This window comes from Fundulus heteroclitus, chromosome 11, assembly GCF_011125445.2.
Source record: "Fundulus heteroclitus isolate FHET01 chromosome 11, MU-UCD_Fhet_4.1, whole genome shotgun sequence".
NCBI classification, from domain to species: Eukaryota; Metazoa; Chordata; class Actinopteri; order Cyprinodontiformes; family Fundulidae; genus Fundulus; species Fundulus heteroclitus.
This window is the reverse complement of record NC_046371.1, coordinates 1,176,387-1,193,446: the sequence shown is the minus strand read 5'-3', so window position 1 is coordinate 1,193,446 and position 17,060 is coordinate 1,176,387. Positions and strand designations below refer to the sequence as shown.

At 40.9% G+C, this 17,060-nt stretch overlaps 1 protein-coding gene across 1 annotated transcript in view; it reads left to right on the top strand.

The window, feature by feature from the left end:
* Positions 1 to 9,481: 9,481 nt before the first annotated feature.
* Positions 9,482 to 17,060, top strand: part of LOC110367374 (hepatitis A virus cellular receptor 1 homolog) — a 41,956-nt gene continuing 34,377 nt past the window's right edge. Inside the window, exons 1-5 of the mRNA XM_036142697.1 lie at positions 9,482 to 9,547; positions 10,133 to 10,474; positions 13,264 to 13,332; positions 13,636 to 13,697; positions 16,297 to 16,390. Of these exons, the coding sequence (XP_035998590.1) occupies positions 9,514 to 9,547; positions 10,133 to 10,474; positions 13,264 to 13,332; positions 13,636 to 13,697; positions 16,297 to 16,390 (601 nt within the window). The 5' untranslated portion in view covers positions 9,482 to 9,513. The remainder of the gene's footprint in view (positions 9,548 to 10,132; positions 10,475 to 13,263; positions 13,333 to 13,635; positions 13,698 to 16,296; positions 16,391 to 17,060) is intronic.

Genomic DNA, 17,060 nt, shown 5'->3' with positions numbered 1-17,060 from the left:
TTTCGCCCTCTGGGAGGAGCCTCACTGGAAAATCAACCCAGGTTGCATAGTATACCTTTAATTCTGTAAACAGGAGGTTGCTGGTTTGATCCCCTGCTCCAACTGTCTCAGTCGTTGTGTCCTAGGGCAAGACACTTGATTTGCTGGCTGGTGGAGGGCCTGATGGTGCCGATGCAGCCTCGCTTCTGTCAGTCTGACCCCGGGCAGCTGAGGCTCCCCGCTGTAAACTTACCGTCATAAACACTGTTCTAAACTTTATTGCCAAAGTTTAAAATATTGATGCAATATTTACCAGGGAGTATTGAGGCTCTTTAGACGCCACTGTTTTGACTCAGAGATGTTCAGAAATGCTTTATTAGGGAAATTAAATGTTATTGTAACTCATGTGCAGGTGTCTCTAAATAGTTGTAGATGCTGATGGCTGCAGGCAGGAAGGATCTTCTGTGGAGGTCAGATTTACAGCGGGCCTGAAGAAACCTCTGACTAAAGCTACTGTTGTAGGACAGTCTGATGAAGTGGATGATCAAGGTTATCTATAATCTATAAAGAAAAAACCTTCTTTGCTCAATCATCTTCAGAGGTTCTAGAGAAGTCCACTGAACAGAACCAGTGGTGATGGTTATTGTTAAGAAACTCTCCATTCCATACAATTTTGATTTATTCGATTTCCAGAGATGATTCTGCTTAGCAGTGTGATGAACCTCAGTGTCTGTCGTTGTTTCCTGCGTCTGTAATTCCTTATTAGACGTTCGTTTGTCTTATCCACGTCCCAAAAGCCGACTCTGTTTAACCATAACATCCTGAATGTTACGGGCACCGCCATTTTGATTTGCTCGGTCCCACCTTCAATCCCAGAGAGCAGCAGTACCACAGATCGTCACTAGGAGGCGAGGAGCAACCAAGGAACTGGGATAGTGTGATGTGTAAACGGTCGTCTCAGCTTGGTTAACTGATCCAAGCTTAGACTGGTCTCGGCTCGTTTTAACAAGGGTAGTGTAAATGGGGCTAAGGAGTGGGCCGGATAACGTAAACATTAATGTCCCATCAATGTAAGAAACCTTTGTGGAGATAACATTTGTTATAACCATAAAAACACACTCAACAATGACATGGTACCGAATGCTAGCAATGAGCTATCTCCATTAGCTCTTTCACTGTTTAAAACCCATGCACCCAACGCATCACACAACATTTCCAAGTGATGATGTAACCTTTCCCTTTTTGGGTCTCTCTGTCCAACCAGTCGGTGCCTCGTGTGAGTTCAGTCCACTTTGGTCATCCAAGGAAGGCAGTGAAAAGCGAAAATTGTTGGTCTGTTCAGCAGCGGCTAGTGACTTAGCAGCAGCAGCATGTGGTCGGGGGGGAAAGGCCTCAACCGACGGTCCACACAGTCTCTATGTCAGCTCCCTCTTTCTCTCAGCGTGGGAAGTAGGTAAAGGAGGCTGATCTGCGCCGTCTCGTCACCTTTCCTGTAACAGCTGAAGAGAAATAAACAAAGCTGTTTTCGGCATGGAGGGATTTCCTCTTTCTGCGCCTGGCGCTGAAGTTAAGACAGCAGACTTGGCTTTGATTTGCCCAGTTATCCCCGGGCGAAGAGGAATCTCTCCCAGGTGCTGGTTCCTGTCTTTTGGGTCTGTGAGCCCTCATGGTTCAGGCCCATCTCCCTCTTCCTTTGTCTCAGGGAAGAAGGAAGGTGAAGAAGGGGTGGCAGCCCCCCCCCCCCCCCCCCCCCCCTTTAGGGCTCCAGCAAGAAGAAGCAGACAGAAGTGAGGGTCTGGTCAGAAGTGCTCTGACCTTTTGTCTGTGGGATGTCGTTTACAGTAGGCACCCTGCTGAGAGAGAGGCCATCCCAGCTGAAACTTGTTTGTGGCTGTGTGGTCAGAATTCAATCTGACATCAATTATTTCTATGGCAGTATGAGCTACTTTGCATTATGATGCAGAGGGATATTTCCGCTGTCGGATAATAGTGCGTCGTGACAAACAACAGAGCATTGGAACTTGCTCAACAGCGGGTCCGCTGAGTGACGTCACAAAATGGGAGGTGACAGTACTATTTAAAAACGTATAATTTATTGCACAGTATGTAGTAGTTCTATATTTAAAGTACTTTCAGCAGTTTGAATTCTGATTTTGACCGGACTTCTCCTTTAAGTTGTTCTATGATTTCATCATGTAAATGAATATTTTGGTGCAAAACAATTTTCTTAACGGTCTTCCCTATTTGTTCCCATGCACGTCATGTTTTTTTAAGCTTATTTTTATTTATTTATTTATTTGACAGGGACAGTACAATTAAACATTGCAACCAAACAGGTGGCCGATGTCCAAGTACATAAGGCTTGTAGCCATGGGCTAATTTGCAGCCTTCGTCCCTGGTTAGGCTTTTAAAAGGTGTAAGCATTAAGGGGGAGGAAGGTTAGTAAAGACACACAAATGCATAAAAAACAGGAGAAGTTAAAACAAACAATTTAGTACAAGCCAGTTTAGTGCTCACACTTTTGATTGTCTTTGAGCCATTTTTTCAATCTTGTGGAGAAAAGTTGAACATCAGTCTGTGACTTAAGCTCCAGAGGCAAAGAGTTCCAGAGATGTGATGCTTTCACTGAGAAGGCGGACTGACCCATAGATGTCCGACATCTTTTAATCCTGCAGTTCCCACTAGCTCCAGCTCTTGTCCTGATTCCTTCATTTGCATACTTTAAAACAAATTTACAGATTACTTCAGGGGCAAGACCATTAAGGCATTTAAAAATAGCTTTTAAAAATGAGAAATTTATAAAATTTTCAAATGTCATCATGTTGTATTTTTAAAAAATTTGCAGTGATGCCACTTCACCGGTTTTTGATCGAATATTTTTAGTGCTTGTTTGTAAAGTGAGAGTAAAGGTTTTAAAACAGACTTTGTGGCCTAGGCCCAAACGATGGAACAATAAGACATATGGGATAAAATCATTGCATGTAAATATACTTGTGCAGCTTGATTTGATACACATGGTCGAATCATTCGAAAGCAGTTTATATTTGTCTTTATAGTTTTCGTCATTTTCTTAATATGGGCATCAAATTTCAATTTTGAATCTAAAACTACCCCCAGATACTTAAATTCACCAGCCGGCTTTATTTCATGTTGATTAATAATTATTTTGAGTTCATTGTTTGTAATTTTCCTAAGGGAGAAACACATGGAGACAGTCTTGGTGTAATTCAGAGTTAAGCAGTTATTTTGGAGCCACTCTGATAAGATGCACAACTGTCTGTTTAAAAGATCAGAGGCCTTTTCAGGTGTGTCTGCTGCCACATAAATTATTGTATCATCTGCATAAATTTGACAGATGGCATCTTTGCAGATGTTTGGGATATCATTTATGTACAAACAGAAAAGTAATGGGCCCAAAATGGACTCCTGTGGTACACCCACATTACATTTTTGGATCCCAGATTTGAAGCCATTAATTTTAACACACTGATGTTGTTGCTCAAGATAAGATTTAAACCAGCTGTCTTAAAACCTTGTGGAAATTCACATTTTTTAATAGACAAGTTCACTAGATGAGATATTGGTTTTACTAGATCTGCACTATACTTTTTGATTAAAAATGTATCTAAACCAAATATATCTTTTGCTTTGGATGAATTTAATTGATTGATAATTGTCCTTATTTCACTTTGGTTAACCTATTTGATGTGAAAAGGTGAGGCTGAATCTTCAGCAACATTTTTTGGAGGCAAAATTGGATTGAAATTTCCAGCAAGTTGCTCTACTGAATTAATAAAATATGAATTGAATTAATTTGCAATTTTGGCAGAGTCATTGCAAACCATTCCATTTATATTGAGCTTTGTTACACATTTTCTTAAATTGCACTTGCGATTGGTCAACTTGTTAATCTGCTTCCATATTTCTGAGCTATTTCCACTTGATTCAGCAGATAATTGCATAAAATATGTGGACCTTGACTTTCTGATTTCATTAAGAACTTTATTTCGTAGTCCTTTAAAGACAAGTGTGTCTGTTTGCAATTTAGTTTTTAGTGAAATTTTCAGAGCAAGATCTCGCTTTTTCATAAGTTGAATAATAGCATGGTTTACCCATGGTAGACCAGTTTGTTTTCTATTGTTTTTTATGACACAACTAAATCTTTGAATAATATTTGTTAGAGTCTCAGTTAACTGATCACAGCATTGATTTACACTTTCTGTTTGTATCACATTATCCCAATTCATGTTTTTCAGTTCATTTTCAAATAAGGGTAGTTTTGTTTTTTGGAATAGACATTTGACTTTTTGTTGCATTAGGCACTGTGAAAACTCCCTCTAGTCGTTTCTTTGTTAATTTCCTGACCAACAGTGTCATATTATGATCTGATAGACCTGTCACAAGGTTAAATGTTTTGATGATTCGTTCTGGTTTATTTGTGATCATTAAGTCTATCAGAGTTTGACTAGTTTTGGTGATCTTGGTTGGTTTTTTAAGAATTTGGACAAGTTTATGTTTTGATAACACAGCTTTCAATTTATCCCTTTTGTTTTTCTCCATCCAATTTATGTTCATATCTCCGATTAAAATTGTTTCACATTTAATATTAATTTGTTTTAACATTTCATCAAAGTCTTGATAAAAAGATGCACCATGAGATGGTGGATTATATACAACTAGTAAGTTAAATTTCATTGTAGGTGACAGTAAAACTTTTAAAACAAGGCATTCAATTTCTAAAGTATCCAGTACAGTGACAGAACAATTTAAACCATCTTTGATATAATTCAAAACACCTCCCCCTTTCCCATTTGTAAGATCCTTCCTATAGCATGTGTATCCAGGAACATCAATCATGCTTGTAGGAACATTCATATTTAGCCAAGTTTCACTCAGTGCCAAAAAGTCAATGTTTGAATTGCTCAGAAAATGGTGAACTTCATTTAATTTTGATAGTAGGCTTCGAATGTTAAGATGCCCCCCAAAAATACCTTTTGGTTTTGTTGCAGAATCCCAGATTTCTTTTGCATGGTTTACAGTTTGAAAATATTTTAGCTCCTTTTGTTTATTTGCTGCACAATGAGCACTTTCTGGATTTCCTTGGCAATTTGCAGCACCAGAATTGATAGTTACAGTTTTCTCAATGTCAGGATTTACATCAGACAATGTGTTCATCTTCAACTTCATTAAGAAGTCATCTGGTAGTAGGCCAGTGGGTGTCCACGCTACTGCAGTACATGATGTTTCCACAAGTTGGGGCTGTTGCAACTTTTCAACACATATTTCTGCAACATTACTTTTGTTGATATTATTTGTGGGACCTGGATTTAGTTGTATGTTACTATACCTTAAAGTTGCATCTGTAAAAGGATTCACTTTTACACATTCATCAATGTGTTTTCTAATGTGCGTTTTGTCTTTAATTGTGTACAAGAAAATCTGAACAGAAATGCAGAAGATGTGTTTGCCGAACTCATCTTTGATTCTATTGCTGACAAGTCCGTTGAAGGTTCCTTAACTCTTCTGTTTCAGTCACCTACCAGTTGTTGTCCATTTTCAGAGTCCATTTCATGGCCCCAAGACCGAACTCAGCACACCATCCCTCCAGCAAGAGCACTCATCCAGGATGAGCAGAACGCGCTTCACCAACATTTTTGCCAAAGGAAGTCTCTGCGATATCATTTTGTGTACATACGTTGAAAGAAAATTACAGTAAAACAGTCACAAACATTTTAACCACAGTGATCCCTCTAAAAAAGTCATACAAAATTAAACACAAATTTTCCTCTTAAAACCTTGTAGCATTACATTTCCACGTTACACCTTTATGCAGCCTTTGCAAACATCCTAAATATTTTTCCAAAATTAATTAAAAACTGGATTAGGCAGAAGTTGCTGACATTACCTTTCTCTTTTCCCCAGGATCAGCTCCTCATGTGATTGCTGCACAGTTTGGTACTCCATTCAGCATCTGTTAGCACATTCCAATTATATTGTAACCAGGTTTCTTTGCAACAAAAAAGCAGAAAGTAGGATAGAAGTGTTAATACTGGTCAGTAGAAAGGTAAACCAACAAACATATAAAGCCACCACCTTTCTCAGCTGGAAGATCTCAATATTACCTGGTGTAACTTTTAGTCCTCCTTCTCTACATTTTATTTATGCACTCTGTCTTGTGTTTAATGATGGCCAGGAGACAGGATGAGGAAAAAAAGTTGTTTATCTGTGTTGAAATGGAAAATACAAAAGAATCAGGTTTCAGGCTCGTCACCACAGGAATAGCACCTCATGCTCGTCACTCAACGACTGGCAACGAGGTCCCCGTGTCCACTCCACTTATCACTGCCAACTACCAGTAGGGGGTGCTGTTTCTCCCCATTATACTTGAACCCAATAAATGTATGATAAGTGGAATCCTCTGCATATTAAACACTGTTACAGTGGCATAAATTGGTTAAAACTTTGCATAATTTAGTCATATCTGCTTATCAGTGCATGCTTATTTTAGATCATGACTTCTTATCGTACGCCTGCAAAAGTTCACTGCTCACCTTTCTTGTGTTGGAAAAAAGGTGGCATTTCAGCTTCATTCAGTTTCTGGAAAGCAATAACTCAGAAAAAACATTTATGTTCATATTTAGGTAAGGCATGCAGGTAAAAACCTGGTCAGTTTAACGTGATGGCTGACCCTGGGAAGGTATAGCAAACAACATTTTTTCTTTTAGTAAATTTTGTTCAAAACATCTCCTTCTTTCAAATTATCTGCATAACTACCTTGAACGTAGTTACTTTACATCACTGGAGATGCCAAAGATAAAAGAAAAAAGAAAAAAAAAAAGAATTAACCAAGAAATGATTGAAAATACAAGAAAACAAAGGAAAATGTCTCCCAGTTAGCACAATTATGTCCATCTCATTATTACATACATTATTGACTTATTTCACAGTTTTGATTTCTTTTTTATCATTTTGACCGTGTGAATTTAGGGTTGGGGTGGGGTTAGGTTAGGGTTAACTGTCTCGATGACATCCCCCTAAATCAGTCGTTTGACCGAAAAAGTTTGTTGTAGGGAGTCAAAGGCAAGGAGCAGGCCAACGCTTGTCACTGAAGAGCTCAACTCCTTGTGTCTGCCCAAGTAGAAGTAGATTTGTGAAAGAAAAATGTTATCTCTATTCCAGTGAGAATTAACTTTGGAAAGGAGTTTTATTTTGGTAAATATCAGCCTTATTGACTAAATACCTTTATTCCAGGGAGAATTAACTTTGGAAAGGAGTTTATTCTGGTAAATATCAGCCTTACTGACTAAATACCTTAAATCCAGTGAAAATTAACTTCAGAGGTTTATTTTTATTGAAATATTAATATAGAGTGATATTTTATGGCTATAATTGGGGCCGTGTTAGGTTTAGGGCTATAATTGGGGACATGGTTCGGTTAAGGGCTATAGTTGGGGACCGGTTAGGTTTAGGGCTATAGTTGGGGACCGGTTAGGTCTAGGGCTTTAATCTGGGACCGGTTAGGTTTAGGGCTATAAATGGGGACCGGTTAGGTCTAGGGCTTTAATCTGGGACCGGTTAGGTTTCGGGCTATAATTGGGGACCGGTTAGGTTTAGGGCTATGATTGGGGACCGGTTTGGTTAAGGGCTATAATTGGGGACCGGTTAGGTCTAGGGCTATAATTGGGGACCGGTTAGGTTTAGGGCTATAATTGGGGACCGGTTAGGTCTAGGGCCTTAATCTGGGACCGGTTAGGTTTAGGGCTATGATTGGGGACCGGTTCGGTTAAGGGCTATAATTGGGGACCGGTTAGGTCTAGGGCTATAATTGGGGACCGGTTAGGTTTAGGGCTATAATTGGGGACCGGTTCGGTTAAGGGCTATAATTGGGGACCGGTTAGGTCTAGGGCTTTAATCTGGGACCGGTTAGGTTTAGGGCTATAAATGGGGACCGGTTAGGTCTAGGGCTTTAATCTGGGACCGGTTAGGTTACGGGCTATAATTGGGGACCGATTAGGTCTAGGGCTTTAATCTGGGACCGGTTAGATTTAGGGCTATGATTGGGGACCGGTTAGGTCTAGGGCTTTAATCTGGGACCGGTTAGGTTACGGGCTATAATTGGGGACCGATTAGGTCTAGGGGTTTAATCTGGGACCGGTGAGGTTTAGGGCTATAATTGGGGACCGATTAGGTCTAGGGGTTTAATCTGGGACCGGTGAGGTTACGGGCTATAATTGGGGACCGATTAGGTCTAGGGGTTTAATCTGGGACCGGTGAGGTTTAGGGCTATAATTGGGGACCGGTTAGGTCTAGGGCTTAAATCTGGGACCGGTTAGGTTTAGGGCTATGATTGGGGACCGGTTAGGTTTAGGGCTATAATTGGGGACCGGTTAGGTCCTAGTTAGGTCTCGGATTTGGAGGAACTGATCCTCATCCCGGCCGCTTCGCACTCGGCTGCGAACCGCTCTAGCCGAGTGCGAAGGACAAACAGCCGCTGTTTTCAATTTGTTAACCTCATAGCACAATTGCTTATGTACTGTTTGGGCTTATTGTTACAGTTTCAATAAAAATGTAATGTGCTTGCAGAAAAAAAGTGTTTGTTTTTGTTGAATGTCCAAAAATGTTCAAATGTTACTCAGGCAATTATGCTATGAGTCTAACGAATTGAAAACTGTCTATTCCATGTTTCTAGATTTGGGAGGCAGTGAGAGCTGGAAATGTGATTAAAGTGAACTTCTCTGACCATCTTTAAGATATTTCTGTGTATGTCAGATCCCATATCTGTCTGCTTCCACTCTGCTGGGCAGTTTGCATGAGGAGGAAACTTCAGCTGAAACTGAAGAAAAAAAACACAGATTTTATCATTTTCTTTACTTCTCTTCACACAGGTCCAGGCTACAGGGTGTTTCTGCAGAAATGAGTTCAGCTGCTGTTTAAAAGTGTTGGAGGAGGGAAAAAATGCTGTGAACTCAAAGTGTGAGGTTCAGATACAGGAAGCTTTTGAACAGAAAGTCCTGAACCCACAGAAACCAACACAATGATACACAATGACAAAATTAAATGTGATACAGGTCCTGCAAACAGTTCTCTGATTCAGAAAGAGGTAATGTTGCATCAATATTTTGACTATAAAGTTGTAAACTGTGTTTATGATTTCCTTCAGCGTTTTGTTAAAAGCCAGCCACTGATATTAAAAGTGGAAACTGCAGAGAAATGTTCAGACACTGTGAGGAGAGACCCACTCTGAGCTTAAAGCTGTTTCTGTCCTCCAGGTATTTATTAGTAAAGGATGTGATGAAAGTGAAGCATCTCTGTGGTTTAAACAGGAACAGATGCTGGCTTGGCTTAATGCTTCTGCAGCTAGAAGCTGTGTAGTAGAAACAAAGATGAAGGCTTCCTCTCACCGTCCCTCAGTTTCTCTACTTCCTCTCAGACCACTGTGAGGTTGCAGCTCTCGTCACCCCGCCTCATGTGATGTAGTTTGTGTTTGCAGCTAGGAGTGGAAAGGTGCTGCTGAGTGATGAGAGTCTGTTCATCATGAAGGTCCTGCTGCTGCTGCTGCTCCTCACAGGTACTTTATGCTGCATTCTAGTTGCTGTTTTTGTGGATAACAGTAAAAAATAACTTTTAGTTGTGATAACCTTTACAGACTCTGCTTCCAGTTATAGTTCTATTACAGAGCTGCCTATTTCTGCATGGTTTAAAGGAAGAGCTTTGCTGAACATGGAGATTTTTCTGTGTTTTTATTTCAGATGTTTGAGGTCCCTTGGTTGTAGTTTTAGGTTGTTATAAATGAAGGAAACCCATCAGTCTCTGCAGGTTCTGAATCTTAAGGCTCGATAAGAAACAAGATTCTTTCAGAGAACAACAGCAACTGGAGATAAATATCAGATCTGATTAGAGAAGCTCTGCTGCTTTAGTTTCAGCTCCAGTTCTTTCCTTTCAGAGTTCATAGGTTGTTGAAGTCAATCGTGGCCAAAACAGGGAGCATAAAATCACATTAAACAGCCTAAATGTAATAAACTGGCTTCATTCAGGCTGTTAACATGAGCCAAAGATGGTGTTATTGAGCGAGAGATGTAAATGATTTGAATTTAGATTTTAGTTGCTGGAAGTAAAATCTGTGACCTCTAACTATTTATTTTCTGTTTTTCAGTGTCAGGATGTGACAACATCAGCGTTGTTGGTCAGACAGGTCAGGATGTGACTCTGAGATGTAGATATAATATAAAATACTATGGAGTGTTGGGTATTTGCTGGGGTCGAGGGGAGTTACCGCTAAATGGCTGCAGCAATCAGCTCATTGGTACAGGTGAATATAAAGAAGAGACCAGAGATTCCAGCAGGTATCAGCTACTGGGTCGACTGGATGAAGGAGACGTTTCTCTGACGATCCAGAACCTCAGAGAGGAAGATGCTGGAACATACGGATGCAGAGTGGCGATACCTGGACCGTTCAATGATCTGAAACATCATGTTGACTTGACTGTTGAGAGAGGTGAGAAAATACTGATTTTTAGTTTCCAAAACCAGTTCCTCAAACACTGGACAAGCACCTTAAAATACTGTAAATTTCTTATTTGAACTGAATTAGCTGCAGCTCTTCAACTCTTTGTAAACGTGAAACATGTTTAACTTGAGCTGCAAACCTGTTTTTACTGCAACTACTTTAAACTTACTGAAGTAGGCTTACAAAGGAAATGTCCCTTTTTTCTCTAGTTTGAAGTTTCTGTTTGTTTTGTGTAATTGTACGTTGAGCGCTGAAGATGTGGACTCAGATATCAGACGAGGCATCAGATAGCAGTTCTGTCTACGGCACGTTTAAATCTGATAACAATCACACTAAAGCAAACTTCTCTGTAGAGGATTTTCTGTCAGTACATCAGTACGTTTTCCATTGTGTGTTAAGATTTATTATTTAGTTTTAAATGGTGATGTTCTGAAAGAAAACTCACGTAGTTCTGGTCACACAGCGGGCTGCTGGACCCTTGAGGAGTTAAGTTATTGCTAAGTGACTGAAAACATTTCTGTTTTTAGTTTGGGTTTTTTTCCAAATTGATCTATCAACTAATTATTCAACAAATCATGAATCAGTCAACTCTTAAACATTTTTGTTGTAACTACTTTTTCCATAAATCTGTCTATTTATTAGCCTAAAATGAACTAAACGTGAAACAAAGGTTGTTTCCCATATGTTGGTTTAATCTGGCTCAATGTTTTCCGTACATTGAACGGGTTCAAGCTCAGTCTGAGGTCTCTCTGCATGTTCTCCCTGTGCATGCATGGATTCTCTCTGGGTACTCCGACTTCCTCCTGCAGTTCACAAACATGACTTAATTGGTGTCTCTAAATTGACCTCAGATGTGTGCGTTGCTGTTTGTCCAGCATGTCTCTGTATTGTTCTGTGATGGACTGGAGACCTGTCCAAGAGACCAAGCCTCTCGTCCAAAGATGGCTGGAGATCAACGATCTTTGGATCAAAGAACCAGATATTTTCTGTATTACTTGTTTATAGAGAATGTTATGCCATTTTGATGTGACAAACTGCAACTACCAGCATGTTACACAGTTGGGACAACCGCCCTGATGGAGACCTTATCTCCGTCACCATCGGGATGAGGACTGGCCAGAGATAAAAGCACACCGGACCATATTCTTTTCTTCTTTCATGCAGCGGCGCTGTGTTGAGAAGACGTTCAGCTGAATATCTGTCCATGATTCGATCCTAGGCTCGCTCAAGCTTTGCTGCATCACTTTAATCATTTAATCAGGGACATCTTGACTTTAAAATTATCGTTAATTAATTTTTGATCCAACTGGAAGATCCATCATCCAGGGACTGACAAGATCCGCTCGTTTTGTTATGGCCAAACAAATCGTCAGAGGAGCGCCCAGAGGATTTATGTTTTTTACCCCTCAGTGAACTTTGCTAATCTCACGCAAGACTCCGGCTGAGATCGACGGATGCAGAGCAGTGCAGCATCTCCTTTGTTGGATCAACACCACATAAAGGCTTTCCTTGTTTTTCCTCTTTTTCCACCCATAAGGTGTTATTTTGTGCCTGGGAATAGTTTTTGTGTTTGGGTACTCCAGAGGGAGTTTGTTGTACTTAATATTTCCAATGCATACATGCGTTATAAGTTATTTTTGCTGTTTTGGTTTGGTGAGAAATGATCCACTCCGATCGGCTGAGTTAGAATTATTTTCCATACTTCTTGTTCTTCGCTCTCTCTCTCTCTCTCTCTCTCTCTCTCTCTCTCTCTCCCACTTTCGGGATCTCGGAGCCGCCATCCCATAAAGACCCTTAGTCGGCGTCTCTCCTGCCCTTTTCTTTACCTGCACTGACCTCACAGGGAGGACCACTCGCCTTTTAGCCTAGCGAGATGTATTTCATGTCTGCACAGAACACCCGTCTACTGAGGGGCAAATGTTTGTTCTTTTACTCTAAATCAAGAACCGACCTCAGAATTACCCTCTACTGGCTGCATTGACCATCAACAATACCAAATTCAAGAAATGCACTGAAAACATCCAGGCAGCAGTGGCGGCTTTAGACCTAACTTATTGGAGGGGGCTGTTTTTCTTTATTGGGGCCACAGAACAATAGATTTCAATAAACAACAGGCCAACATTTCATGGTTTTTATTATAAGGGAGTAAAAGAGACCCTTGTCTTCTGTCAGACCCTGATCTAACAGAAGAAAACTGTAATCCTGCTTCATAACAACATAAGATAAAAGTGAAATACCTTGATTTTTAAATAATTGTTAAAGTAAAACTGTAAAGTAAAAAATTAAGTTGGTCCAAGGGACCAATCAGTTAATTTCTGTGCTAGCACACATCTTCACTTAATTGATTAAAAGTCATGTCCGATTCTACATGGGCCCCTATAGAACTGGTACTGGCCCTTTCAGGAACTACCAGCAGTGAGATGTGGCAACAGGAAGAGATGTTTGGGTCCATAAAGGCAGCTTTAATAAAACTTTAATTTCTTAGTTAAAAACTATCAGAACATCTGGAAACTGGACCCATTCATGCAGATGAACCAGTGTTGGATCGACAGACAACCTGGTAAAGAACCAGTTTGAAATTAGATCTTCAGTCCACACCTCCCAGATTTTAAACCAGCAGCTCTTTGGGAATCATAGTTTGTACTTTTCTAACTTTGGGATTTGTCAGAGATGAATGAAGACTGCTGAGAAGAGCAGCATTTGGGACAAAGTTTGCTGTGATTGAGACAGAGCCCTTATAATTCACGCTGACGAGGTTCTACTGTGTTCGTCTCCAGGTCTGCCTCCATCACCTCCACCAGAGACGCAGACGCCCACAGAGAGACCAGATTCTGCTGGGACCACAGGTACAAAGAGTTCCTCCACCGCTCAGAACCAAAGCAGACGGAACCGATGAAGGATTTTATCAGAGAACCAGCTGAACTCTGGGTGTTTACAGCAGAGCTCAGTGTCCAGCTTGGTTCAGTCTGAGGAAAGTGTGAAAATTGTTCATATTTGACCGTTTTTAAAACAGAACACTGATTCTGGGAAGCAAACATTAGATCATGTTTGTCCTGTTTGTTTCTGCATGAACCACTCGTTGCCTCCTCTCTGTCATGGTGGTGCTGATGCAGCTGTTCTAAAACCTCCTCTTTCATTTCCTCATCCAGCAGATCTCATGACCACAGAGAACCTCCTGACTTCCTGCACTGACAGCAGCACCACAGCTGAGGTGAGGGAACCATGACGTTGGCCTCAGAAACAGAACTGCCAGTAAAGCCCGACACCTTTACTGATGTCTGAAGTGTTGCACAATGTGTGAACATCTGATGTAATGAACAATTACAACCTGGATGTCAGATAAACATCACAGCAGCCATAATGTTTTCCTGTTCGTTCAGTGGTGACAACGTTCTGCTGCTCTACCTCAGACTGAAACCAACATTTTGACTTTTCTCACCGTTAGATCAGTTTTCTGTTGTCTCAGAGAGAACGGAGGTAGAATAGCTAATGGCAGCAAATCTGCCTCTGGCGCCACCTTTAGGATGGAGGTTCTACCACGGTCCCGGTCCACACATGGTGAGGGTTTATTCATCAAACCAGCTCCAGTTTTAAACCAAGGCTGTTTATAGAGCCTGTTCTAAGAACCGGTTTGTTTTTTCTCAGCCAGAGAGGCGGATCAGAACCACGTTGTTCTGTCAACAAACTCTCTTCCAGTAAATCTAAAGGGTCTGAACATAAACAGACGTTTATTTCAGTTTAACTGGAGACGTTCTAAGAAACAGACTTTCATACATCGACACAGATCTCTCAACCTTTAGGCTGGAACACAACTTCTCTACTGACTAAGACCAACAGGAGACCTTTATTCATAAAAATACAAGTTGCACATTCACACTTCCATTCCACAGAGTCCCCCACATTACAAGTCTTGAGCCTTTTTATAAGGTTTAATTTACATGGATGTGTTGCTGGGGTGTTCCAGTCACATATCACACCAGATGTTTCTTATCATTCCTGGACCGAATGCTTCTAAAACTGTTCTACTGTGAAAAACAGGAAATAGCCAAACATTAATCACCCTTTATATCATTAGGAGGGTGAAACATAGGGCCAAGTTTAACTAAACCAAGTTCAGCAAAAGTCCAGTTGTTTTTACTTTAACCCTACTAACACTCTGGAACTTTCCAATCTCCCATAACACGTTGTCACGTTTAGATACACATTACAGTGTTGTTGTTTTATTTTGTTTTAAAACAACAATTTTGCGATAAAACGTTACTTTAAAACACATTCTGGGGCTCAGATTGGTAGGATTTGAATGTTTCACAATTACTTTGGTGCGAGCATCAAAACTAGAAGTTAACGCTAAAGGGCGGGGCCACAGGGAGCAGCAACTAATGAGAATGCTTTGCGCTCCATGTTAAAACCTTAGAGCAGGGGTGTCAAACTAATTTCTATATGGGGCCACTTTGGCATCATGAAGTCATTAAAAGGGCCGGTTGCATGTGTAGAGACGATACTTTTCCATCCATCCATCCATCCATCCATCCATTTTCCATACCGCTTAATCCCTCATGGGGTCGCGGGGGTTGCTGGTGCCTATCTCCAGCTGTCAATGGGCGAGAGGCGGGGTACACCCTGGACAGGTCGCCAGTCTGTCGCAGGGCAACACAGAGAGACAAACAGGACAAACAACCATTCACACCTAAGGACAATTTGGAGAAGCCAATTAACCTAACAGTCATGTTTTTGGACTGTGGGAGGAAGCCGGAGTACCGGGAGAGAACCCACGCATGCACAGGGAGAACATGCAAACTCCATGCAGAAAGACCCAGGGGTGTACTCGAACCCAGGACCTTCTTGCTGCAAGGCAACAACGCTACCCACTGCGCCACTGTGCAGCCCTACTTTTCATTTCATAATTTTCATTCCAGTTCACATAGTAGTATACAAAATGCACAGTAGCATAAAAGTAGCACCCTTAGGCCCAGTTTATACAGTTTATCTGCAAAAAGAAGTTGATATTGGGGTGAGTTACACTTACAGGAGGCACAGTTTTAGATACTTTATGCACTTTAAAAGGATATATGCCTTTTTTTCTGGCTCTTTAGGGCCGGATAATTTACCTTGACGGGCCGGATTTGGCCCGCGGGCCTTGAGTTTGACACCTGTGCCTTAGAGTTATGCTGCGTTATATTTGCAGTCAGAAGTCGGAAATCCCGGCTTCCAATGAGAAAAATTAACCGTAACAGCCGCTATAGTCAGACTTTCCACTCAGACAAAAAGAAAGTCAGACAAAATTTTTAGGGCCGATTATCGGATCCAATATGGCCGCTCCTCGCATCAACAACAGGAAGCTGTGATAAAACCTGTTTGTTTTACAGACACAGTTGTAGGAGTGCATCTAAAATAAAAATTACATGTAGCTGCTGCTACTCTGAACCCAGCAAATAAAAACATGTGTTTGCATGTAGAAAGTAGAGCTTTAAATGGTTTTGTAACTGTGGTAGTCAGAGGGCAGCCGGTCAGGATGTTTTAATCAGCGTTTATAAATCAGACAAATATTAAAACATTTGGTTGCTGGTTTAACTCTACAGATCCTCTGATGTGTGGCTGCATTAACCTGCATTAAAATGAAAATGTGTTGCCATATTATTCCTTTAGTTCAGTTCTGGCTTCTGTCTTCATTCATGGATTCAGTTCAGTTTGTTGGGAGGATTTATTTCACAGAGGAGCAGCTGAACAACCTGCAGCGTCTTTCTGAGCAATAACTGAGCAGATCTCTGAAGGACCTGAGCTGATGGACGCTTCATGTCTCTGTTTTGCAGCGTCAGCAGGAAGGCAGCAATCTGGTGGTGGTTCTGGTGTGTGTTCTGTTCCTCTTCGTGGTTCTGGTCTCTTCAGCTGGACTCTTCATTATGGGTGAGTTTGCTCTGACTGATTCAACAGCAACAAGAATGTCTTTCAAGTACAAATGGTGAAAATGTGTGAAGTTTTGAAGGGAAATGACTTGAAATGACTGCTAATCAGTTTGGTTAAACTGTGGAGCAGCTGAATCATTGAGTTTCCTGTGAAACATCACAGCAGGACTTAAACTTCCTCATAAAGACTCAGCCACTCTGGAGTCAGAATAATGAAGTTTTATTAATGTTATTATGTCATGAAAATATAATTTTTTATCCTCACTGCTTTAATTAGCAGCCAGATGTTGATCAGAGTGAGCAACTCTGTAAAAGTAGGAGGTTTTCTGCTCTGAAGGATACAGCTGTGGGGTTTAACACAACACCAGGATGGAAAGACAACAGCAATGATATTAGAGCAGCAACTTTTACTCTTCATCAACCTAGGAAGGGTTCAAAGGTCAAAGTTAGAATCTGATGTGTTTTACGTAGGGCTGTCAGTTTTAACGTGTTATTAACGCGTTAACTTTGTTAGACCATAACGGCGACATTTTTTTAACACGCGTTGATGTTTTTGAGGGCTTTTTTCCCCGCAGCGCTGTCTGTAGTTCCAAGAACGCTAGAGACGGTATCAAAACAGATCCACGCTCACTGTTGCCAAGTCCGCTTATTTCATGCGACTTTGGGCTTCT